Here is a 21,659-nt window from a genome sequence, read left to right on the forward strand (position 1 = left end):
AGAACACAAACCCACCCCTTCAGACGGCCTTCCCGCGAAGCTGTGGGTGATGGAGCGCAGCTGGGAGTTGATGTACTTGTTGATGAGCCCGTTCCACTGCGCCAGGGAGTGCAGCACACGCAGCAGGGCCACCACCTCCTCGGCCAGCGTGCTGCTGTGGGTGGCAGTCAGCGAGGCCTGCGGGCGTGCCCTGCGCCGCCTCGGTGTGGACTCTGAGGGGGAAACACGGGAGAAGCTGCTGCCCTGCTCTTCCCCAGGGCACAGGGAAGGGAGCCGCTACCCACCTCTGAGCAACGGCACGTCGGAGGAACAGGTGGTGAGCAGGCCCCCCAAGAAGCTGAAGAGCTTCTCCACGAGGCACTTCATGTCCCGTGCCCTTTCCGTCTTGTCCCACGATGGAAGGACTGCTTGCAGTAAATGTACAGCTAAGATCTGAAAAAGACGATTTAAAATGGCAAGCATTAACAAAGTCTGACGAAGAAATTACAGATTGCTATTATCTCTTTATTTTCTGTTCTCATAATGCAATGTGAAAATTGAAATGTGAAAGTCAAGGTGAAAATTTCTCATCATCATGTGAAAATTTTGAGATTCGTTATTTTACAGCCAGGTAATTACATTCAAGTTGATGAGTGACTGGGATTGTCAGGGACTTTAGAAAAAAGCGACATGAGAGACACGCGTGTTTCTTTAATTAAAAAAGAATTACTTTTAGTTTCATTCTCCTTAGGACAATTAGACTATGAATCCTGTGGAGCAGATGAGAAAGCAGCTGCAGGATTTACCACTTACGAGAAGAGCAAGCAAACTGAAGTTTAACAACTTACCAACCATCAAAGACCTCTGCCCCCGGCCTCCAGAGAACCTACCCTGCCACTGCTAGACCCGCCCTGCACTCCTTAGAGGGCAGGGAACTTCAGCGTGTGAGGCCGCTCTCAGAGAACGGGTTTTGCCTGGCAGCACAGTACCTGCCTCTGCAGTGAGGCGGCAGTGAAGGGTGCGTGCCCTTCCACGACCTTCATGAGCAGCGTGATCCACTGTGGGGAGCTGAGGGCGCTGCACACCTGCTGCGTGAGCGCGATGCTCCGCACAAACCCCAGGGTGCACCAGCTCCGGTGCTGCTCCCGGCACACCAGCCTGTTGGGAGAAGCTGCGGGAGGAAAACAGACGCTCTTGGTGACAAGTCCCTAAGGATAAATCACGAGTGCAAACCTTATTTTTTTAATCAACTTATTATTTTCTATTTATTTTTGAGACAGAGTCTCACCCTGTTGCCCAGGCTGGAGTGCAATGGCGCGATCTTGGCTCACCGCAACCTCCGCCTCCTGGGTTCAAGCAACTCTCCTGCCTCAGCCTCCCGAGCAGCTGGGATTACAGGCACGCGCCACCACGCCCAGCTAATTTTTATATTTTTAGTAGAGACGGGGTTTCACCATCTTGGCCAGGCTGGTCATGAATTCCTGACCTCATGATCCACCCACCTTGGCCTCCCAAAGTGCTGGGATTACAGGCGTGAGCCACTGTGCCTGGCCTATTTTTTATTTTCTGCAATAAGCTCCTTTACAAATATGTTGCACTTTGTAAATTAATTCAAACTAATTCAAAGGGAGGAACAGAAGAAGGCTTTTAAGTTAGTTCAAGAAACATTTCACAGATTTTTTCTTTTTTTAGCAATGGGGTCTCTCTATGTTGCCCAGGCTGGTCTAAAAATTCCTGGGCTCAAGTGATCTCTTTCCTCTGGCTCCCAAGTAGCTGGGACTACAGGCATTTCTAAAACCTTCTAACTGTGTACTAAAACTAGTTAAAGAATTTTACCTATGTATCGTTTCTAGGCAATAGGAAAATTATCTATAATCCAAATAGCAGTAATTTGCAACACTACATCTATTATATATTTTTAATCTCCTGTTTTAAATACCTCCGTGATCTTGCTTACATTTAATCTGCACCATAAGCTTCCAAGCCAAGTTTAACACATCTGCATTAACAAAATGGTAAGTTTTCACTAGGTTTACAACATTGGATTCTGACACCAGTGGGTCCAGCTCTGCTCTACCTGGCTGCAGGCCTCCATTCCTCCCTGAGCAGAGGCTGAGGCTCGGAGGCTGGGCCCTCCTGAGGAGCCCCTCCCACAGCCCCACAGGATCTGCTCTCACCTCACACCTCCCCGACCCTACCTTCAGCCATCCAAGCTTACGAAGACACCCGCCTTCCTTCAGCACATGCACGTGCACTCACACCCACCCACAGCAAATTACCCAGACACACTCATGGGCAATCACACACCCACCCTCACTCTCAGGTGCTGCACTCACACCACTGTTTCAATCACTGACACTGACACAGCCGCAATCCCAGTCACTCATATGCACACACAACCTAAGATGCAAACTGATGCACACTCACAAGTACTCTCACGTAAACTTTTTGCCCTCCCAACGCATCCCGAAGCTCACATGTGCACTCACACTCCTAAACACACTGGTCACAACCGATGACTCGCCCACTCACATCCGCTTCTCTTTACACTCACACCTGTACTGTTGTTACAACCTCCCTCACTGACACAAGCAAAATGCTCACATTCACTCACATGCACTCACAGTAACACGTCATGCGTGCTCACACTGACACAGGCATACACGTTTACACAAGTGCTCACACTCATGTGCACTCACAGTAACGTCATGTGTGCTCACACTGACAGGCATACACATTTACACAAGTGCTCACACATGCACTAACGTCATGCGTGCTCAGACACAGGCAGTCATACACGTTTACACAAGTGCTCACACTCATGTGCACTCACATTAACACATCATGCGGGCTCACACTGACACAGGCATACATGTTTACACAAGTGCTCACACTCAAGTGCACAGTAACACGTCATGCGTGCTCACACTGACACAGGCAGTCACACGTTTACACAAGTGCTCACACTCGTGCACTCACAGTAACACATGCGTGCTCACACTGACACAGGCAGTCATACACGTTTACACAAGTGCTCACACTCATGCACTCACAGTAACATGTCATGCGTGCTCACTGACACAGGCATACACGTTTACACAAGTGCTCACATGCACACTCAGTGACTTGTCATGCGTGCTCAGACACAGGCATACACGTTTACACAAGTGCTCACACTCACATGCACTCACAGCAACACGTCATGCGTGCTCACACTGACAGGCATACACGTTTACACAAGTGCTCACACACGTGCACTCACAGTAACACGTCCTGTGTGCTCACACTGACACAGTCATACACGTTTACACAAGTGCTCACACTCGTGCACACTTACACTTGTGCCTCACCCACTCGCCAAGCCTGACACTTCGTCTCTCGTTCACACACCCAGGAATCCCGACACACGCTCATGACTCCCTCTTGCTCACCCTCACACACACAGTGGCTCAAATGCACCTATGTGCTCACTCCCACTTCACCTGCATGCAGGCACCTGCCCACTTGTATGCCCTCATGGACATAACACACCACTCGCCTGAATGCATGCACGCACCCACACAATTCAAACACACCACACTTGCAACAAATTCTCAGCTGCTATCACACTAGCTAAATACATGCAGACGCTCCGGAACACCACTAACACATGCATGTCCTCACACACCCTCACACACTGAAGGCACCCACAGACTCACCCTCAGGCACATGCACACTCACTCCCTCGGCTCACATTTCTCATCCTCACACTCCACACACTCAAGCACTTTACGGGCTAAACTGTGCCTGACTCCAACTTCACATACACTCGGAACCTCAGAATATGATCTTACTTAATGAGGCCTCTGGAGACGTCATTAAGGTAAGAATTTACGTAACATCATGTTGGATTACAGTCAAACGAACTCAAGGAAAGAGTCCTTTCAGAGACAGAAAAGGACAGGCAGAACACAGGGGCAGGGGCCACGTGATGACGCAGGCAGAGACTCCAGGCCAAGGAAGCCTGGAGCTCCCAGAAACTGGATGAGGTAAGGAAGAGCCCCCCCAGAACCTGTGGAGGCAGCACGGCCCGGTCCACACCTGGATTGGACGAGGTAAGGAAGGGCCCCCACGACAACCTGTGGAGGGAGCACGGCCCGGGCAGCACCTGGATTTGGCACTTCTGGTCTCCACAACTTGGGAGAACAAATTTGTTGTTTCAGGCCAGTGTCATAGGTGGAATCCAGAACTGCAAAATTCACATGTCGAAGCTCTAACCCCTACAGTACCTCAGAAGGTGATCCTGTTTGAAAATAGGGCCGCCGAAGGGTGTAATGGGTTTGATGAGGTTGAACGATGCCCTTACGGAAAGGGGAGATTTGGAGGCGCCTCACACACAGGGAGAACGCCAGGTGAAGGTGACGGCCGAGGTCGGGGGGACGCTTCCACAAGCAAAGGAATGCCAAACAGACCGGCAAACGCCAGCAGCCGGGGCAAAGCCCTGGAGCAGCTTCTCCGTCACAGCCCCCTGAAGGCACCACCCTTGATCTCAGCCTTCCAGCCTACAGAACCGTGAGAACTTCTACTGTGTAAGCCCTCGAGTTCGCAGTACTTTGTTACCGCAGCCACAGGAGACTAACGCACACACATCCACACGCACCCACATGCACAAGCAGACACCACTCCCTGGGCCCTCAGTCTCTCATTCCATACATGTCTTGTCCGTGGTTCCGCTTTCCACTAACATTCGCAGCAGGCCACATAAAGTCTTGGTGGCTTCGCTCTGCATGAGCTCAGCGTGAACTCCGGCAGAGAGACAGAGAGTCTGCAGCAAGTTAATGGTGCTGGTAAACATCACTGCCGTGGGGTGAATGTTCCTTTCTGTTTGTTCAGCTTCTAAAGAAAACAATCAAAATAACACATTATATTCCCAGATAAAACTGGAATAATTTAACAGCTTTAATATTACATTCTTGTTTTCTTGCAGACTTGAATTTTAGAGCAGTTTTACGTTCACAGGACAATTCCAAGTACAGAGATTTTCTCATTCTTTTTTTCTTTCAGACAGGATCTCTCTCTGTCACCCAAGCTCGGGTGCAGTGGCATGATCATAGCTCACTGCAGCTTTGACCTCCCAGGGTCATGCAGTCCTCCCACCCTGGCCTCCCAAACTGTCAACTTTTCTACTTTGGAAAGGGAAACAGACCCTTACAAGAAGAAGAGATGGAACTCAGGATGCACTAAACGTGCACCATCATCATGTCTGTTCACATTTTCCTCAAGAACCTTTTAAATAATAATTTTTAAAACAGCATTGGCATATAACTCAAAAGCACTAAATGATTCCAAGGCATCACTTCTTAAGAAAGACAGTTTATCAGATGTCAGAAGCTGGTCTCTGATGAGCTAGCTACGGCCCGGATGAGGACCGAGCACTGGCATCTATGGAACACGACGACCAGGTGCTCACGCTTCCAGTCTGGCTGGCTTTGGGATGAGGAGATGTGTGGCAAATGAGGCCGCCCTCTGTCATGGGGCCACCCAAGCTCTGATGCCTCTAGGGGGCAAGACCCCAGGCAGGGAGCCAGGTCTGCTTCCCGAAGGCAAGGGGGCCTGAGGGAGGGAGCAGCACCTGGTGTGATGCAGCACGCTGGTGGCCAGTACCACATCCACCCTCAGGGACAGGGCTCCAGGTGCCATGTGCATTGCTCCCAACAGTCCTACGCAGCAGGCAGCACCTCTGTGCACACCTGAGGGGCCCTGGCCCCAGAAGTGACATGCCCAAGGTGGTGGCATCAGGATCCGAGCTGTGTGCCCCAAGCCCATACGGCGCACTGCAGCCTGGTTTCTTCCAGCTGCTCTCCAGTGAGTGCACCTTCTAAGGTCTTGCGCTCGCTGTCACAGTCCTTTCTGAGCCTGACAACACTGCACCCACGGTGTGCACTGCAGCGCCAGGAGGCAGCCCCAGGCTCTCGGATAGTCTCACCAAGCCCAGCCATGTGAGGCGTCACACGTCTTTCAGGAACAGCTAAGAAATGTCAAGAAGCCTCCCTCCCACAACCTTGGACCTCCTCAGATAGGATCGAGCTTTCTCGGCCCGCCCCTGAATTCTCACCTCTGCTTCCCTAGCAGCGATAAAGTGCTGACTAACTCAACATTAGACGAAGAGTTCAGAGTCAAGGGCTGCAGAGGAAAGGTAAAGGCAGGGGGCAGGTGGCTGTGCTTGGGCAGAGGCTCTCACCGGAGGAGGAGGCAGAAGGACGAAGACCACAGCTCACTCCCTCAAACGCAGGCTCAGCGCCAAATGCATGAGAGCCCCTGGTGGTGCCGCTGCCTGGCCCGGTCACCGCATTTTCAAAGAGGGACGGCTTCCCGAGTGAGAGGACGACGCAGAAAGCCGGGTCCAGCCAGGCCGCTGGACCCCACAGCCACTCCACGCACCCACATCGGAGCTGCCTGGGAGCTTGCTGAAATGGCAGGCTCCCAGGACCGAGTGCTGGCTGCAGGTGTGTCCCGACATCCCCTTCTAACGCCCAGATGACACCTGGACAGCCTGTGGGCCGCCTTGGCCTAACCACCGCGCCGAGTTACCCACCAGAGTCGTCCTCCGTGTCCGAGTCCTCTGCTGAGGGCTGTGCCGCGGCCGGCAGCTCTGCCAGCTTGAGGTCGTATTTTCCTTCTTTCCCCATCCTATAGGAGTTGGTGCTGCCCGTGTCCCACTGGACCCTTATCCACCCGTCCTCTCCCAGCTCACCAATCACTCGGCCTAGGCCTGGAGGAGGCCCATCCTGAGAAAGTCAGAGGAAAGATCAGTTAGGAGGGGTGTCTGCCCTGGTCCTTCCCTGGTTCCCACCAGACCTGCCACACAGGTATCGCCATCTGCCGCCGTCTGTAACGCTGTCCCCACACACATTTCACCTCTCCTACAAAATGCAGCACGTCTGCATCATTTCAAATTAAATGGCACGAAATAACGTGCTCAGGCTCCTTTGTACCAAAGAAGCTGGGGAAGTCTCATCTCAATTAGGATCCTCTGTGAGTCAATGCAGAGACAGGGCTTTTCAGCAAGTTCTAGACCCCTCAATCCCTCACGGGCCTCGCCAGAGCGGAAACATGAAACCGGCACCAGCACTCCACACTCGCTCTTCTTCAGCTCCCCGCGAGCCCCAGAGCGGAAGCCCTGCCTCTCATTTCTGCAGGAGAAAGCTGTTTCTAAGGTGGATGCTGCTGTCTCCAGACACTGCCATTTCTACAACAACCGTGACAAAGCCCAGGCTTTCCCGTGTGGCTGGGGAAGCTAGACAGCCCAGGGGAAGGTGAGCCCCGCCCTGACTTAGCTAGGGCTGTGGTAAGTGACTTCCAGCTGGGGGCACCCGGCAGGGATTTAGAAGAGACCTACTGGGAGGGAAAATGGAGACGGGGCCACAAGCCCCTGAAGTCTATCCCAAACCACTGGATTCGGGGCACTTCGCAGCCCACGGGCATCAGCCCACAGAGGCAGCATCTGGGCTTCCTGCCTTGGAGCTGCCACTACTCTGACTTTCAGAGTGAGAGGTACTCTCTTGCTCACTCTCACTCTTGTTCCAGCTACCCATCAAACTGAGTCTCATGCCAGGGAGTTTTCTGAAGAGCTGCCTCTCTTTCTAGACTTCATGCTGCTCAGATGCCCCACAGCAGGCATGACGACTCCCTACTTGTGTTAACTCTCTTCAGCTGCTCAGGAATCAAGACCTGTATCATCCTATGCCAATTTCCACCCATCAGTATGGTACAAAACAGTGCAGAAGACAACTAACGTGTGGCTAATGTGTTCACATCAAATCTCTGAGTACCTGATCGCCCCATTTCCAGTCCACACCTCTCATGACCCTTGTTCCAATCTTCATCATGGCGGCCAGTTCTAGCCCTGAAACCGGGAGCTGCACAGGAGCTGTTTCCTTCCTTGTTTCTTCCAAAACTGTGGCAGAAGCACCTTGAGCAGAAGCATTCATATCCTCCTCAACATTGTCACAGCTGGGACCTGACAAAGTGTCAAAAACAGCAGCTGAGCCAACAGGTAGCTACAATGTCCCCTTCCTAATATACATGCAACATTTAAAAAGGACTAATGAAGATCGTAATTTTAAAGAATCCATACTATATGTTTTATCAACTAATACAATGCTGTGAATATTTTACTGATATATGATAAAAAGAAGGTAAAAGGCAGGACAAAATACTCAAATATATTAAGAAGATATAAAAGATATTAAAATGCTCAGAAAAGCTACTTTCTCTACTTCTAGGAAGGACTCCCCCTAAAAAAGCAACATAAATGAGTTAGAAAGATACTCATCGTATTTTTTACTAATAGAAAAACAAAAATAACTACCTAAATATCTAACAGTGGGAAATTATCAAACTTTAATTGTGGTTCTGTGCAGAAGACAGCTAACAGCTGGCCCGAGATACAACCCGACAGGGCTGCAGCAGGCTCAGCCCTCAGCTGGAGTCTGGAATTCCGGAGGGCTCCCCCATTCCCTAAGTGGTAGGTGTGGTCACTGTGCCTGAACTGACTGTACAAACAACGTGGTCTGTGCTGAAACCTGCTTTCCCTGGTCTGGAACTTGGTACGCGCCAGGCACGGGGTGCCCATGTGATCAGCCCCAATAGAAACTCTGGGCCTGGAGTTTCTACCCAGCTTCCGGGAAGACAGCCCTTGACACAGCTCAGTGCCGGGGGAGTGAAGCTCGTCCTGTGTGGCTCCTGTGAAAACTTGTACCTGCTTTCTTCTGGACTTTACCCATATCCCTTTTCATGATTTTGCTCTGTGTAGCCCTGAGTACAGCTACATGCTGAGTCTCGTGAGTTCTCCTGGCCAACCATCAAACTTGACGATTGGTGCCCTGGCCACAGAGTCAACCACAGCATGAAACAGAAGCTGAGCTCCTGAAACCTGAGAAAAGTAAAACTTGCTGATGGATTTGAAAATGGGAGATCTAACCCCAGGAGAGGAGGCTAGATTTTTAACCCCTTTTCCCACTTGCTAAACTGAGAGGGGGTGGGGAGTGTGGTCCCGGTAACTCCCTGGGTTAGTTTTCTCCCCCAGGTGGGAGGGAAAAGGATCCAAACAGTCCCAAAGGTGGGCTTAGGTAGACCAAAAAAATGTAGAAAGTTTGTTTCTCTCTCTCTTCCAAGAGGGTAAAAAAAAACGATATTCAGTTCCCAGGGCTGGAGCAGTACTTTAGGTAAGCTCGTAGGGGAAACAGCCTTTCCTTCAGCCCAGCTGCTGCTCTGCCCAGGAAGGGAGAGGAGCTGCATCCCAGGTGGGTCTCCCAGGACCTCCTGGGCAGCCACACTGCTAACTCTGTAGACTGAATTTGTTGCTAGGGGCTTCAATACATTTGCAACCAAAAGTGGGGGGAATTTTTCTTATTTTAAATAGCTTTACATTTTGTGGCTGTTGAATGCGGATGTGTACATTAAGTCAGTATAAAATATTATAATTTCTTAAATAAGAGAGATACCCTGATCAGGGCAAGTTGCAAATATAGACAGATATTCATGAGACACAACTTCCTTGCTTCGTGCAGCCAGTGGGCCAGGCAGAATTTAAGTTCATGAATACGATCAACAGAACAAGTCCCCATACTTAATGATTTTTACTTATTGGCACCTCTGGGGGAAAAGTAGACAACACAAAAAGGCCATTTCTCAATGGAGATACGCTTTTGTCATTGTTAAAGGCTACTTGTGGTTGCTAATGAGGCCTTAAGAAATCAGACACGACTCTTAGTGGATGATTCTCTTCAGCTGTAATACATGTCTTAAAATATATATTTAATATAACCCAACATAGAAACATGTAAATTTAAAAATATATATCAAATATGTAGACAGACAGAGACAGATTTTTTTCCCCACAAGACAGGATCTCACGCTGTGCTGTCGCCCAGGCTGGAGTGCAGTGGTCCGACCGCTTACCGCAACCTCTGCCTCCTTGGTTCAAAAAATCTTTCCACCTCAGCCTGCCAGGTAGCTGGGACCACAGGTACACACCACTATGCCCAGGTAATTTTTCTGTTTTTTGTAGAGACAGGGTTTTGCCACGTTGCCCAAGTTGCTCTCGAACTCCTGAGCTCAAGCGACCCACCTGCCTCTGCCTCTTAAAGTGCTAGGATTACAGCCTGGCCTGATACATAGTTTTGAATGGATGAATGCAGACTCTAGGATTACAGCCTGGCCTGATACACAGTTTTGAATGGATGAATGCAGACTCTAGGATTACAGCCTGGCCTGATATATAGTTTTGAATGGATTCTATGGTCTCTAAGACTGATGAGGTTTAAAGAGCTTGGGAAAACCTTGCTTTTTTACTTTGCCTTTGACAACAGCCCTCCTGCGGCATCTCAGATTTTAACCAAGGAAGAACACCATAAGCCAATCAGATCTAACAGACACATACAAAGCATTTCACCCAAAAAGAGCAGAATACGCTTTCTGCTCAAGCATACCAGAGAACACTCTCTTAGGCTGACCAGACTGTATGTTAGGCCACGAAATCAGTCCTATATTTAAACAGACTAAAATCATACAAATTATCTTCCCCAACCAAAATGGAATGAGAAATCAGTAACAAAAGGAAAAGTGGAAAATTCACAAGTATATGAAAATTAAATCACACACAGTAAACAATCAACAAGGGAAAGCTAAGGACCGGATGCTTTCGCTGATCAACTCTACACAGTAAACCATCAGTGGGTCAAAGAAGAAATCGCAAGGAAAATTAGAAAACACTATTGAGATGAACGAAAACACAACATACCAAAACTTCTGTGTTGCGCCAAAAGCAGGGCGAAGAGGGGCAACTGTTCTATGAACGTATGCATTTACAAAAGACAATCTCCAATCAACAACTTAAGTCTAGCCCTGGAAGAACTAGAAAAGAAGACCATGATAAAAACCAAAGTTAAGCCAGGTGTGGTGGCTCCCACCTGTAATCCCAGCACTTTGGGCGGCTGAGGCAGGCGGGTAACTTGAGCCCAGGAGGTTGAGGCTGCAGTAAGCCATGACTGTGCCACTGTGCTTCAGCCTGAGGGACAAAGTAAGCCCGAGTCTCAAAACAAAAACAAAAACAAAAACATACAAAGCAGAAAGAAGGACGCAATAAGGATAAGAGCGGTCAGAAATGAAATAAGGAATAGAAAAATCGCAATAAAACCCCAAGTTCGGTTTTTGGCAAGATCAAAAAAAGTGACAAACTTTTAGGTAAATTAAGAAAAAAGAGAGCAGATGCAAATAACTATCATCGGAAATGTAAATGAGGATGGTACTACCAACATAAAATAAAAAGATGACAAAAGAATACTGTGAACAGCTGTATCCCAACAAGACAGCCCAGACAAAATGGACAAACTCCTAGAAACATAAATCACCTGAACTGACTCAAGAAGAAACAAAATCTGAATAGACCCACAACAAGTAAAGAGATTGAATCGGTAACTAAAAATCTTTCAACAAAGGAAAGCTAAGGACCAGATGGCTTCACTGGTCAACTCTACCAAACATTTAAAGCAGAATTGACACCAATCCTCCAACTCTTCTGGAAAGAGACTATATGGGAACACTCCCTAGTTCAGTCTATGAGGCATTATTACCGTGATAACTGTAAAACAATAAAACATTGCTGAAAGACATTAAAGAGGATCGAAATGAATGGAAAGGCATCCCACATTCAGAGAATGGATGATCCCATTGTTAAGATGGTACTATTCCCCAAAACAAACTACAGATTAAATACCATCCCTAGCAAAAATCCCAACAGTCTTTTTTGCAGACAAGGAAAGACCAGCCTTGAAGTTCATGTAAAACTAGAAGGGACCCAAAGTAGCCAAAATAATCTTGAGAATGAAAAACAAAGTTGGAAGACTCACACTTCTCAATTTTAAAACAGTACAAATCTACAATGTTCGAAACAGTGTGGTACTCACATAATTATAGACATACAGAATATGAGAATGTAATTGAGAGTCCAGAAATAAACCTAAGGATCTCCAGCCAACTGACTTTTGCCAAGGGTACTAAGACCTTCAGGGAAAGAACGGTCTTCAACAAATGGTACTGAAACAATCAGATAATCAAAAGAAAAAGGTTGGACTCTTACCTCACACTGTGTAAAAAAAATTACCTAAACATAGACCAAAGATCTAAATATGAGAGCTAAAACTATAAAACTTACAGAAGAAAACGCAAGGATAATCTGCATCAACCTTGTATTTGGAAATGGCTTTTCGGATATGATATCAAAAACACAGACAACAAAAGAAAAACAGACCAACTGAAGTTCCTCAAAATAGAAAACTTCTCTGTATCAAAGGAAATACAATCTGGAGAACAGGAGAAAATACCCTCTAATTATAAAAGAAGCCTCTGATAAAGGTCTACAGGTCTGTGAAGGTCTAGTATACACGAAATTTTTAAAGAGTTTGAGCACTGGTGTTAATTCTTCTTTAAAAGTTTGGTATATTTATATAGTGCACCTATTGGTGCCAACAACAAAAGACGACAATCCCACTTAGAAAGGAGAAAGGGGCTGGGCGCGGTGGCTCACGCCTGTTATCCCAGTACTTTGGGAGGCCGAGGCAGGCAGACCACCTAATGTCAGGAGTTCAAGACTAGCCTGGCCAACATGGCAAAACCTCATCTCTACCAGAATACAAAAATTAGCCAGGTGTGGTGGTATGTGACTGTAATCCCAGCTACTCAGGAAGCTGAGGCACGAGAATCACCTGAACCCAGGAGACAGAGGTTGCAGTGAGCCGAGACCGCGCCATTGCACTCCAGCCTGAGCAACAGAGTAAGATTCCATCTGTAACATTAAAAAATAAATAAATAAAATAAAAGGAGAAAGGGACTTGAACAGACACTTCTCCAAAGAAGAGATACGAATGGCCAAGAAACACACACATGTAAAGCAGCTCGATGTCATTTATCATTAGTGAAATGCAAATCAAAATCACAATGAGATACCACTTCACACCCACTAGGATGGCCTTAAACACACACACACACACAGTGTTGGCAGCTAAGTACAGAAACTGAAACTCTGGAACCCTGTTCACTACTGGTGGGAATGTAAAGTGATAGAGTGCTGTGGAAAAGTCTGGTAGTTTCTTAGTTACACATAGTTGTACCATATGACTCTGTAATTCCAGTCCTAGGTATATAATCAAAATAACTAGAAACAAGTGTTCAAACAAATATTTGTATACAAATGTTCCTAGCAGCACTATTCACAAAAGTCAAAAGGCAAAACCCAAGTGTTCATCAACAAATAAATGAATAAACAAAATGTTATATATTCATACAATGAAATCTTTTTCAGCCATAAAAATAAAGTACCAATATATACCAAATGAAATAACCCAGACACAAAAGCCACAAGTGCTATGATTCCATTTATACGAAATATTCAGGATATGCAAAACCAGACAGAGAAAACAGATTTGTGACTGCCAGCGGAATCAGGACAAATGGGGTACATTTATAGTGATGAAAAAGTTCTAGAACCAGACAGTGGTGATGACTCTAGAGAACTGTGAATGTATTTAATGTCACTGAACTGTAAATTTAAAATGATAAACACTTCCTGCTATTTCTTACCACAATTTACAAAGAGCTTAAAAAAAAAAAAAAAAAAGAAAGAAAGAAAGAAAAAAGAAATCAAAGCAAAATCTTGACGTTGTCCCACAGGCTCTCAAGCCGGTGCAGACCTACCAATGAGGCGCAGCGTGGTCTGCGTGAGGGCCAGCATGCCAGAGTTGAGCAGGAGGTTGAGGCTGTTGGCGCCGTGCTGCAGGGTGAGCAGGCTCAGCATCACCAGGAGGAAGCGGGCTTGCGGGATGGTCCCCAGGCTTGGTCCTGACGGGTTCTCATTGGTAATGGTTTGCAGGGGAACCGGCTGGATACCTAACAAACATTGGCACCCACTTAGATTTCTTGCGCATGGAAACAAGAATATACATAATGCAGAAAACACTGGCGATGACGTTAAACATCAGACTGTTTTCCGGTGGGTTTCCACAGAGCGGGCAGCTCTGGTGTGCCGCACGGTGGGTCTACCCCCTGCACTCCACAGACAGGTCGCTCCATCTGTCTGCTGGACTTGCATGCTGCTCTCTGAATACCCTGGGGGCCCTATTCCATTCCTTCCATTTCATATATAAAAGGTATGTCTCACATTTGCTCCACAAAACCAATCCAATCACTCTCTGCAGATGCTCAAACTATCCAGGAAAGAAATATTAATATAGGACACAGACACTTTAGGGTAAGATGTGTGATACACATAAAATGTGAAAATGTAAAAATGTTTTACTAGAGTACTTCAACACTGTATCTCCTGCTAAATTTTAAAGTTTTGTTTAAAATCTGAGAAAGCTGAAAGCGGCACAGATTACACAAAGTTATTAAAGTCTTCTCAAAAGCAAAAATTAGCATTTCCAAGTTTCCACAGCATATAATTCAAGCCAAACCATAAAATAACATTGATACAATTGTTGACATTATTGCAACATCAATTTTAATACAGCCTTTTAACCCTCAGGTTTTTTTTAAACTCACCAAGCTCTTTAAATTTGGCATTGGCATCCATCAAAACATTCCGAATGTTCTGAACAGCCCACGCATACAGCTTGCCAAAGGTGACTTCCAGCAGCATCCGATTAAAAGGTGGGATCAAATCAACATCCTTTAAACAATCAGTGAGAGGTTCCCTTTCAAATGAAGATAAAGACGTTTACTCAGGACACTGCCAGACAAATTTTAACTATGACAGAACAGCATTTTGTTCCCACAGCTTCCTTAATTAAGGAAAAAAAATATTACAATGTTTTACCCTATATCAATTCCCTCAGGAATAAGCCTTTGCCATCCACAAAACATCGCGTACTGCACAGATGGAAGTAAGAAATTCTTGCTTGCCAATTTTAAAATTGTATCTATCCCTTCCAGGCGAACCTCAGCTCTCTCCAACTGCAAAATATCAATGCATACAGTTAAGTGTTACATATATTACCCAGTGCAGAGAAGCATTTCTCATCAAATTTTACCTGTTTTAGTAGACACTTTCTCATTTTTTCCACATCCACTGGCTCTTCTTTAAGAGCAAATTCAGCAATTGTACTGAGGAGTGCAGACTGCGGATAAAGACCCTGAACACTCTGCTTCAACCACTTGTATTTGTGAACACCTGTAACTGTACTCAGTAGCGGCTGCCATTTGTCCTACAAAAGAAAACAATTTTCATCACTGGTCTACCCTACTTTATATTAAACAGTGCACTAAAAGTAATTCAAGTAAAATACAAATAAACAAATGCTCATAGGTTTAAATTGGTTAAAATATGTTAAATGTAATGACTAATACATGGTTTAAAAACGACACTCTAAGTATTCTTACAAGTGAATTTAGAATCTCTATACTGATATATGTTGGGAAAGGCTAGCTTGACATACAAAGTTGTAGTTCATATTAATAGCCACAGGGCCCAGCACTGTTTCTGGAACAAAGAATACATTAAGAAATTAACGGTGAATAAATAATGACACAATGTAGTACCAAAAATAAAACGAAACCCTTCTCCAACTACAGCTCTGACCAGGGCATCAAACGTCAAGTTCATGAAGCATCTCTGGGGCCTTTTTTCTAACAACCGCCCACCTCCCTCCAGATGCTCAGGTACAGAGGTACGAGATGTGTGGATTCCTTTGCTACATGCTAAGATTCTGTTCAGCTAATCTCAGAATCACAGAAAATACTGCACCTTGGGTGATTTGATTGCAATGGGTCTCTTGTCCACATTTATTGGACTATGAGGCAAAATGCAAGCTTCTTCTAAATCACTCTCTTCATTTCCAATTTTTTCTTCATCATCTGTAGATTCCGGCTTCTTAGGAACTGTGTTTTAAAACATGACTCACTATAAAAATCCTAACACTTAATTGCAAATTAAGACTTAGACTTGCATGAAGACAAACATTTCATTCAAATAAACACATTATAAACTACAATGCTGAAATGACATTATAAACTACAATGCTGAAATGACAAAAGTGAAATGATCACCATGTCAGAACAGAAAGAAAACTGAGATTGTAACATGGGAGAAGCCCTGAAGCAGGGGCGCCTGGCAGCCAGCAAGCTCTTCCCCAAGTGCCAGGGAGGGAACATCAGAGTCTTTCCAGGCCAGGCAGTCTGCTGCAGATACTCAACTCTCCTGCTGCAGCACAAAAAGTAACCACAGATAAATCAACAGGTGTGGCTCCAATAAAACTTCATTTACGCTACTACAATCTTAACTCCACGTAATTTTTGTGTGTCAAAAATAATACACTTCTTTAAATTTTAAAAAAACAAGTTCAAACTGGTTTAAAAAAAAAAAAAAAAAAAGTCTTAGTCCATCCATGGGCAACACAAAGCAATCAATCAAGAGGCGGAATTTGGCCCTCGGTTCCTGGCGGTTCTCTATCAGTGCGTAACTGAATCAGCTGAATTCACTGTGATATGTGGAATTTCTTCCCTGTATTTTCTCTCTTTTAAAATTCTTGGTATAAATCTCTTAAGCATATAACATACAAAATAAGCAACTTAATAATACACCTGGGCAGTAAAGAGCTAACACAGCAGGCTGGGGTTGCTCAAACCCTGCCAACTCCCGAGGAAGGTCAGTCCCTTTAGGACTGGTCCTTTTTCTAGGAACTGAGCTCTGAGCCTTTGTCACATCCCGCTGGATACGTTTTTTTGGCATGCTTGACACCCAGGACCTGGTGGCACTTGGCCAGGTGGTGTTATGCTAATGATGTGACTTGCGGGTGGCAGGGGACCGGACCCCTTGTTTTTGCTCTGGGGCGCTGGAGTCTAAGTGAGTGATTGAGGTCAGTCACACAGGCACTGCCTATGTGACTGGCCCCCCAACAAAACCTCTAGACTCAAGGCTCAGGTGCCCTGGCTGGTTAACGGGATGTGATACGCTGTTGCTGGGAGAGCTAAGCACGTCCATGTGATGCCACTGTGGAAAGACACCAAAAGCTTGTGCCTAGTTTCCTCAGGACTTCCCTCCAGGAATCTTCCCCTTGGCTAATTTTAATCTGTATCCTTTTTGCAGTAAAAACCCACAACTGTGAGTCTAACAGCTCTTCAGAGTCCTGTGGAGTCCTTTTAGTGAATCATCAAGTCTGAGAAAGGATCCCTGACACAGCAACAGGAATAATTAATCATTTAATATTTATAAGTTACTTAATTTCCAAAAAAAAGAAAACCAATTTGCAACAATACACGATAAATCTACAAACCCACGAGAAACTCTAAAAGTGACAGTGTGGGCTCAGAACCCACCGGCATGAGATGGCAAATGGCGGAGTCTCTCTCCCTCACACTGAGACACGCCTGTCTCCCGGGCCCAGGCTGAGTTCCCGCATGCCTGGGTTAAAGGAATCACAACAGTGTGACTGCTGTGACGTGCTAGTCCAGAGCACCCATCTGATTCAGCACGGCTGTTACGGTGTAGGGTTTGTCCAGGAACAGTCAAGTGACGACGGCTTCTAAAACACTTCAGTATTTTGTGAACTTACTGTTCAAAATGCCCATCAGAAAATCAGTAATTAAGGCTGTTCAATAAGCAGGTTTGTGCGTAAATCAGTGTAACTCATAAGAATATAATCAGAAACTTCTGTAGTTTATTTATAATTACAAGTGACTAAATTCTAAACTGTTTTATAATTTCTAAGCATTTTTACTCAAATTTGGATTATTTAATGCAAAGACTTTTCTGTACCCTCACACAGCTGCTTCCATGAAAATGTCAGTAACTCTTTCAGCTCCCCTGTGTAATAATTCTCCATGTATCAGAATAGTCAATATTTTCAAGCAAAAAACCATTTCTTTACAAGAACGGTTAATAAGTTTATATGTTCCTATATAGCTCATTACCAGGACAACTAATAAAATAACTTCCTGGTCCCCATCAATTTAGTAAAGATTATTTACCTTTTTCAACATCAATTTACTAGTAACCAAATCCTACCACGCTCAATTCCTTAAGTGCCTCATTGTCTGATCTCTTGGAAAAATAAGCGAGATTTCTGTATTTAATCATAACTATACATCGAAATGACGGCAGTAGTTGGAAATGTGGCATGGAATCACCCGCAGAGAAACTTCACTCGGAAATCACGGATCCCACGAGGCAGGCTGAAGCACACGCTTTAACAGTATCTTCTGTCCTTGTATATTCTTACCTCTCTTTTTCCTTCGTTCTCGAATTATCTTCTGAGCTATCCTCCTCCAACGGGGCAAAGAACTTAACAATTTAAACTTAGACATTATAGAGAGGTCATTACAAACAGCAGGTCTCAGTTCATTAAAGAGGAATCTCAGGCGTTCGATGACAGGAGCGCAGACCTCCTTGTAAGAACGGCCCTGCTCTTGATGAGTCTGCAAAGTTAACCAGGAAGAGACAACTTAACAACAAAGATTTCAGCAACTGTCTGCGAAGCACACAAAAAGAATAATTAAAATCTACCACCTTAATAAGTGAGCATTTTGCTTGGTAGACAACTCTACAAACATCCACCACCGACTTGGGCAGCGTTCTGTGCTTTACTTGCTCAATACCAAGTGCGCCTGCGTGAACTAAAGATAATGCCACATGACCTGTAAAAAGACAAGTAAGGCAAGGGCAGGGAAGGAATGAATGTGTCCCACAGCCTGGTTGAGGAATCTGCAGCACAGCTGAAGTACACAGACAAGGAGTTCCATACCTAAATCTTCATGCTTTAAGAGGCAACATAACAGCAAGCGACCGACCTCTTCCACGGGATGCTCGGGGGGAAACGTGATCGGTGTGGTCAAGTGGCACTGCCTACAGTACCTCTCTATTTGACACAAAAAGTCCTGAAACAGAAACAGCTGGAGGTAACTTGAGGGCCACCCAGTGAGTCTTCACAAATCCTAAACATGCCACAGGTTCTGATGCACCTGCAGTCAGTAACGCTTCTGAAGCCTCACTAGCATGTTAACAGAATTAGGTTCTCACCTCCAAACTCTCCAAATAATACATGAAACACAGCCTGTGCTACACGTCAGGCAAAGCGCACATAGGTATTCCTACGTCCCCGTCCTCAGACACACAGAACGCCGAGGTGCAGTGCGGGGAGGCCTCACTCACCTTCACATTGTGATCCTGAATGTTATTGTCTGCGACGGCTTGCAGGAACGCCTGGGAATGGTCGCCCAGGGCCCGTCTGTGGGAGCAGAGTCGAGACTTGCTGGCAGGGGTGCCCCCTGGAGAGCTGCAGTGGTCCTCGTCTTTCTCCTCGTTGTAGCTGTAGTGGATCTGGCTGGTCTGCAGGCCTCCAGAGAAGATGGACGACTGCAGCCATTCTAGAAAAGGCACACACAAACATGAAAGAGAAACTCCAGCGCACAGCTCAAAATAAATACAACCAACAAAAAAGACGCTCAACTGCACACTCAATTTAGAAAGTGGAATTCAGCATCACTCATACGCAAGGGCTCCACCTAACGTGTCTGTTTACACAGGCTGACTTATAATTCCTCCATCTGCGTGAACACAGGTAACACTTTCTGGTGACTCCACATGCCTCAGGCATGGCATCAGAACACAGGATTGTGGTTCCAGTCCAACATCCACTGGACACCTGCCCTCTGCCTGCAGCTGCCAGGCTGCACAGATACTGTGCAAAGACTGGGTGGCACATTCTATGACGGAGAGCAGCAAAGGGCACCACGGACACATCTAATCACAGGATTCCAAGTCTGAAAGTATGTTTGACTATCGGGGTACCAGGGTGACTCGATGACAGACCACCACTATTGTGAGGCTCAGTAAAGGACTTGTGGAAGCAACAACCAAGGTAAGATGAGGAATAAGACCATGAATCAGACCATGATGCTGAGTATCCAGGCAGGGAATAGCGCATCTGAAGGGTTTCTACAAAGACTTACATCCTCGAGGCAGGCTACATATTCCTAGAGCATTTATAAAGGAACAAGAAGGAGAAAGTATTTAACACACACGCAATCTGTAATGAAAGACAGATCCTTAAGGAGACCTGTGTGTGGTGCAAGGCGCCAGATCAGCCAGCTGCAAACGTGAATTACAGCTGCTTATGGTGACTGGAGGGCGCTGCACACACACACACACAACTGGAATGTGCACCACTACACATCTCTATTAATGATCTGTCACCAAATACTGATCCAAATCCAAGCAACCAAAGCAGGGATGCACTTAGTGTTCCTTTACCGGACGTGTAGATTTTAGAGCACTCACGAGCATTCCCCAAACCACCACATTTGTTCTTCTGAAACACAAATCCGACGCCGATTCTCCCCAGCCCTCTCTCTTTAGCCACAGGGCAGCCCCTCCTGACTGCTCCAAGATAAGCCTCTGATCCTCCTGCGGATCCCACCCACCTGCCAGGGCCCATGGCACCCTCTGCCCTGGAGCTCACCAGCCCTGCCCTTCTTGCCAATTTAAGCAAAGCCCATCTCTGGCAAGCAACAAGCCTCAAGGAGGAGTGAGGGAAGCACCTGCCTCAGAGGGCCCCACAGGAGCCCACCAACCAGCACTGCACAAAGTCCGCCCAATGCGGGGCTGTGCAAGCAGCAAGATCTTCCGTCCCCGACCAGCCTTCTGCCACACCCACTCGCAAGACCAGCAGGAGAGCCCTGCTCCTCTCAGCAGCGCCTTTCACACCCCTGCATTTTCTGCCCAGAATGGCCCCTCACCCAACTTCAGGACTGATGCCAATGTGAAGCGTTTCTTCCTCCAGAACCACGTATGAGAGTCTCTATTTCACCACTGACCACCCTGTAACGTGAGCTGCTTAGAACACTGGCTCATCCGCAAGAAGCAGCTGAAGGCAGAAGCGTGTCCTAACCGTCCCTGCATCCTGAACACCTAGGATGGGAACCACACCAAGCAACTGCTCAAGAGAAGCAGCTCACAGGCATGGACAGACAGACAGCTGCAAACTGCGCAACTACATGAAGAAAAATGTAAACCCATCTTAGGGCACAGGAGGAAACTTACAAGGCTGCCATCCAGAAATAGAGCTGACTGGTAAAAACACAGTCCTCAAATAGGATGCTGTTCCCCGACAGGATGGCTGATCCACATTCTGTGCAATTTGTGGCCGTGCAGGGAGACGAAAGCCATGCTGGGTCTGACGGGCAGGGGCTGTAACATGTGAGGCCACCACAGGCTAGATATTCCCCACACGTTTTAGCTTCCTCTGTAGCAATGAACCATGAGGGCAAATGACAGCCATTCACAGCTAACTCCAACTGAGTTCAGTTTCCCTATCCTTATTTCTTACCATCATCAACCGTGTTGAATCCTACTCTCCTACTTTTTTTTTAAAGAGAGAGTCTTGCTCTGCCACTGAGGATGGAGTGCAGTAGTGTGATCATGGCTCACTGCAGCCTCAAACTCCCAGGCTCAAGCGATCCTCCTACCTCAGCCTCCTGAGTATCTCGGACTACAGGCATGTGCCACCATGCCTGGCTAATTTTTGTATTTTTGGTAGAGATGGGGTTTTGCCATGTTGCCCAGGTTGGTCTCAAACTCTTGACCTCACGTAATCCACCTGCCTCAGCCTCCCAAAGTGCTGGGATTACAGGCATGAGCCACTGTGTCT

The 21,659-nt window shown here is 46.4% G+C and overlaps 1 protein-coding gene across 1 annotated transcript in view; it reads right to left on the reverse strand.

Moving 5' to 3' along the window:
- HERC2 (HECT and RLD domain containing E3 ubiquitin protein ligase 2) overlaps positions 1-21,659 on the reverse strand; it is a 197,736-nt gene that overhangs the window by 98,753 nt on the left and 77,324 nt on the right. Inside the window, exons 27-41 of the mRNA XM_039479850.2 lie at positions 19,163-19,377; positions 18,756-18,888; positions 18,521-18,648; positions 18,234-18,429; positions 15,761-15,894; positions 15,048-15,221; positions 14,834-14,970; positions 14,560-14,711; positions 13,714-13,905; positions 7,791-7,978; positions 6,554-6,746; positions 4,672-4,854; positions 969-1,150; positions 285-432; positions 16-212 (exon numbers count right to left, since the gene is read on the reverse strand). Coding sequence (XP_039335784.2) covers positions 16-212; positions 285-432; positions 969-1,150; positions 4,672-4,854; positions 6,554-6,746; positions 7,791-7,978; positions 13,714-13,905; positions 14,560-14,711; positions 14,834-14,970; positions 15,048-15,221; positions 15,761-15,894; positions 18,234-18,429; positions 18,521-18,648; positions 18,756-18,888; positions 19,163-19,377 — 2,552 coding nt within the window. The remainder of the gene's footprint in view (positions 1-15; positions 213-284; positions 433-968; positions 1,151-4,671; positions 4,855-6,553; positions 6,747-7,790; positions 7,979-13,713; positions 13,906-14,559; positions 14,712-14,833; positions 14,971-15,047; positions 15,222-15,760; positions 15,895-18,233; positions 18,430-18,520; positions 18,649-18,755; positions 18,889-19,162; positions 19,378-21,659) is intronic.

The sequence above is a fragment of the Saimiri boliviensis genome, chromosome 5, assembly GCF_048565385.1.
Source record: "Saimiri boliviensis isolate mSaiBol1 chromosome 5, mSaiBol1.pri, whole genome shotgun sequence".
Classification (NCBI taxonomy): Eukaryota; Metazoa; Chordata; class Mammalia; order Primates; family Cebidae; genus Saimiri; species Saimiri boliviensis.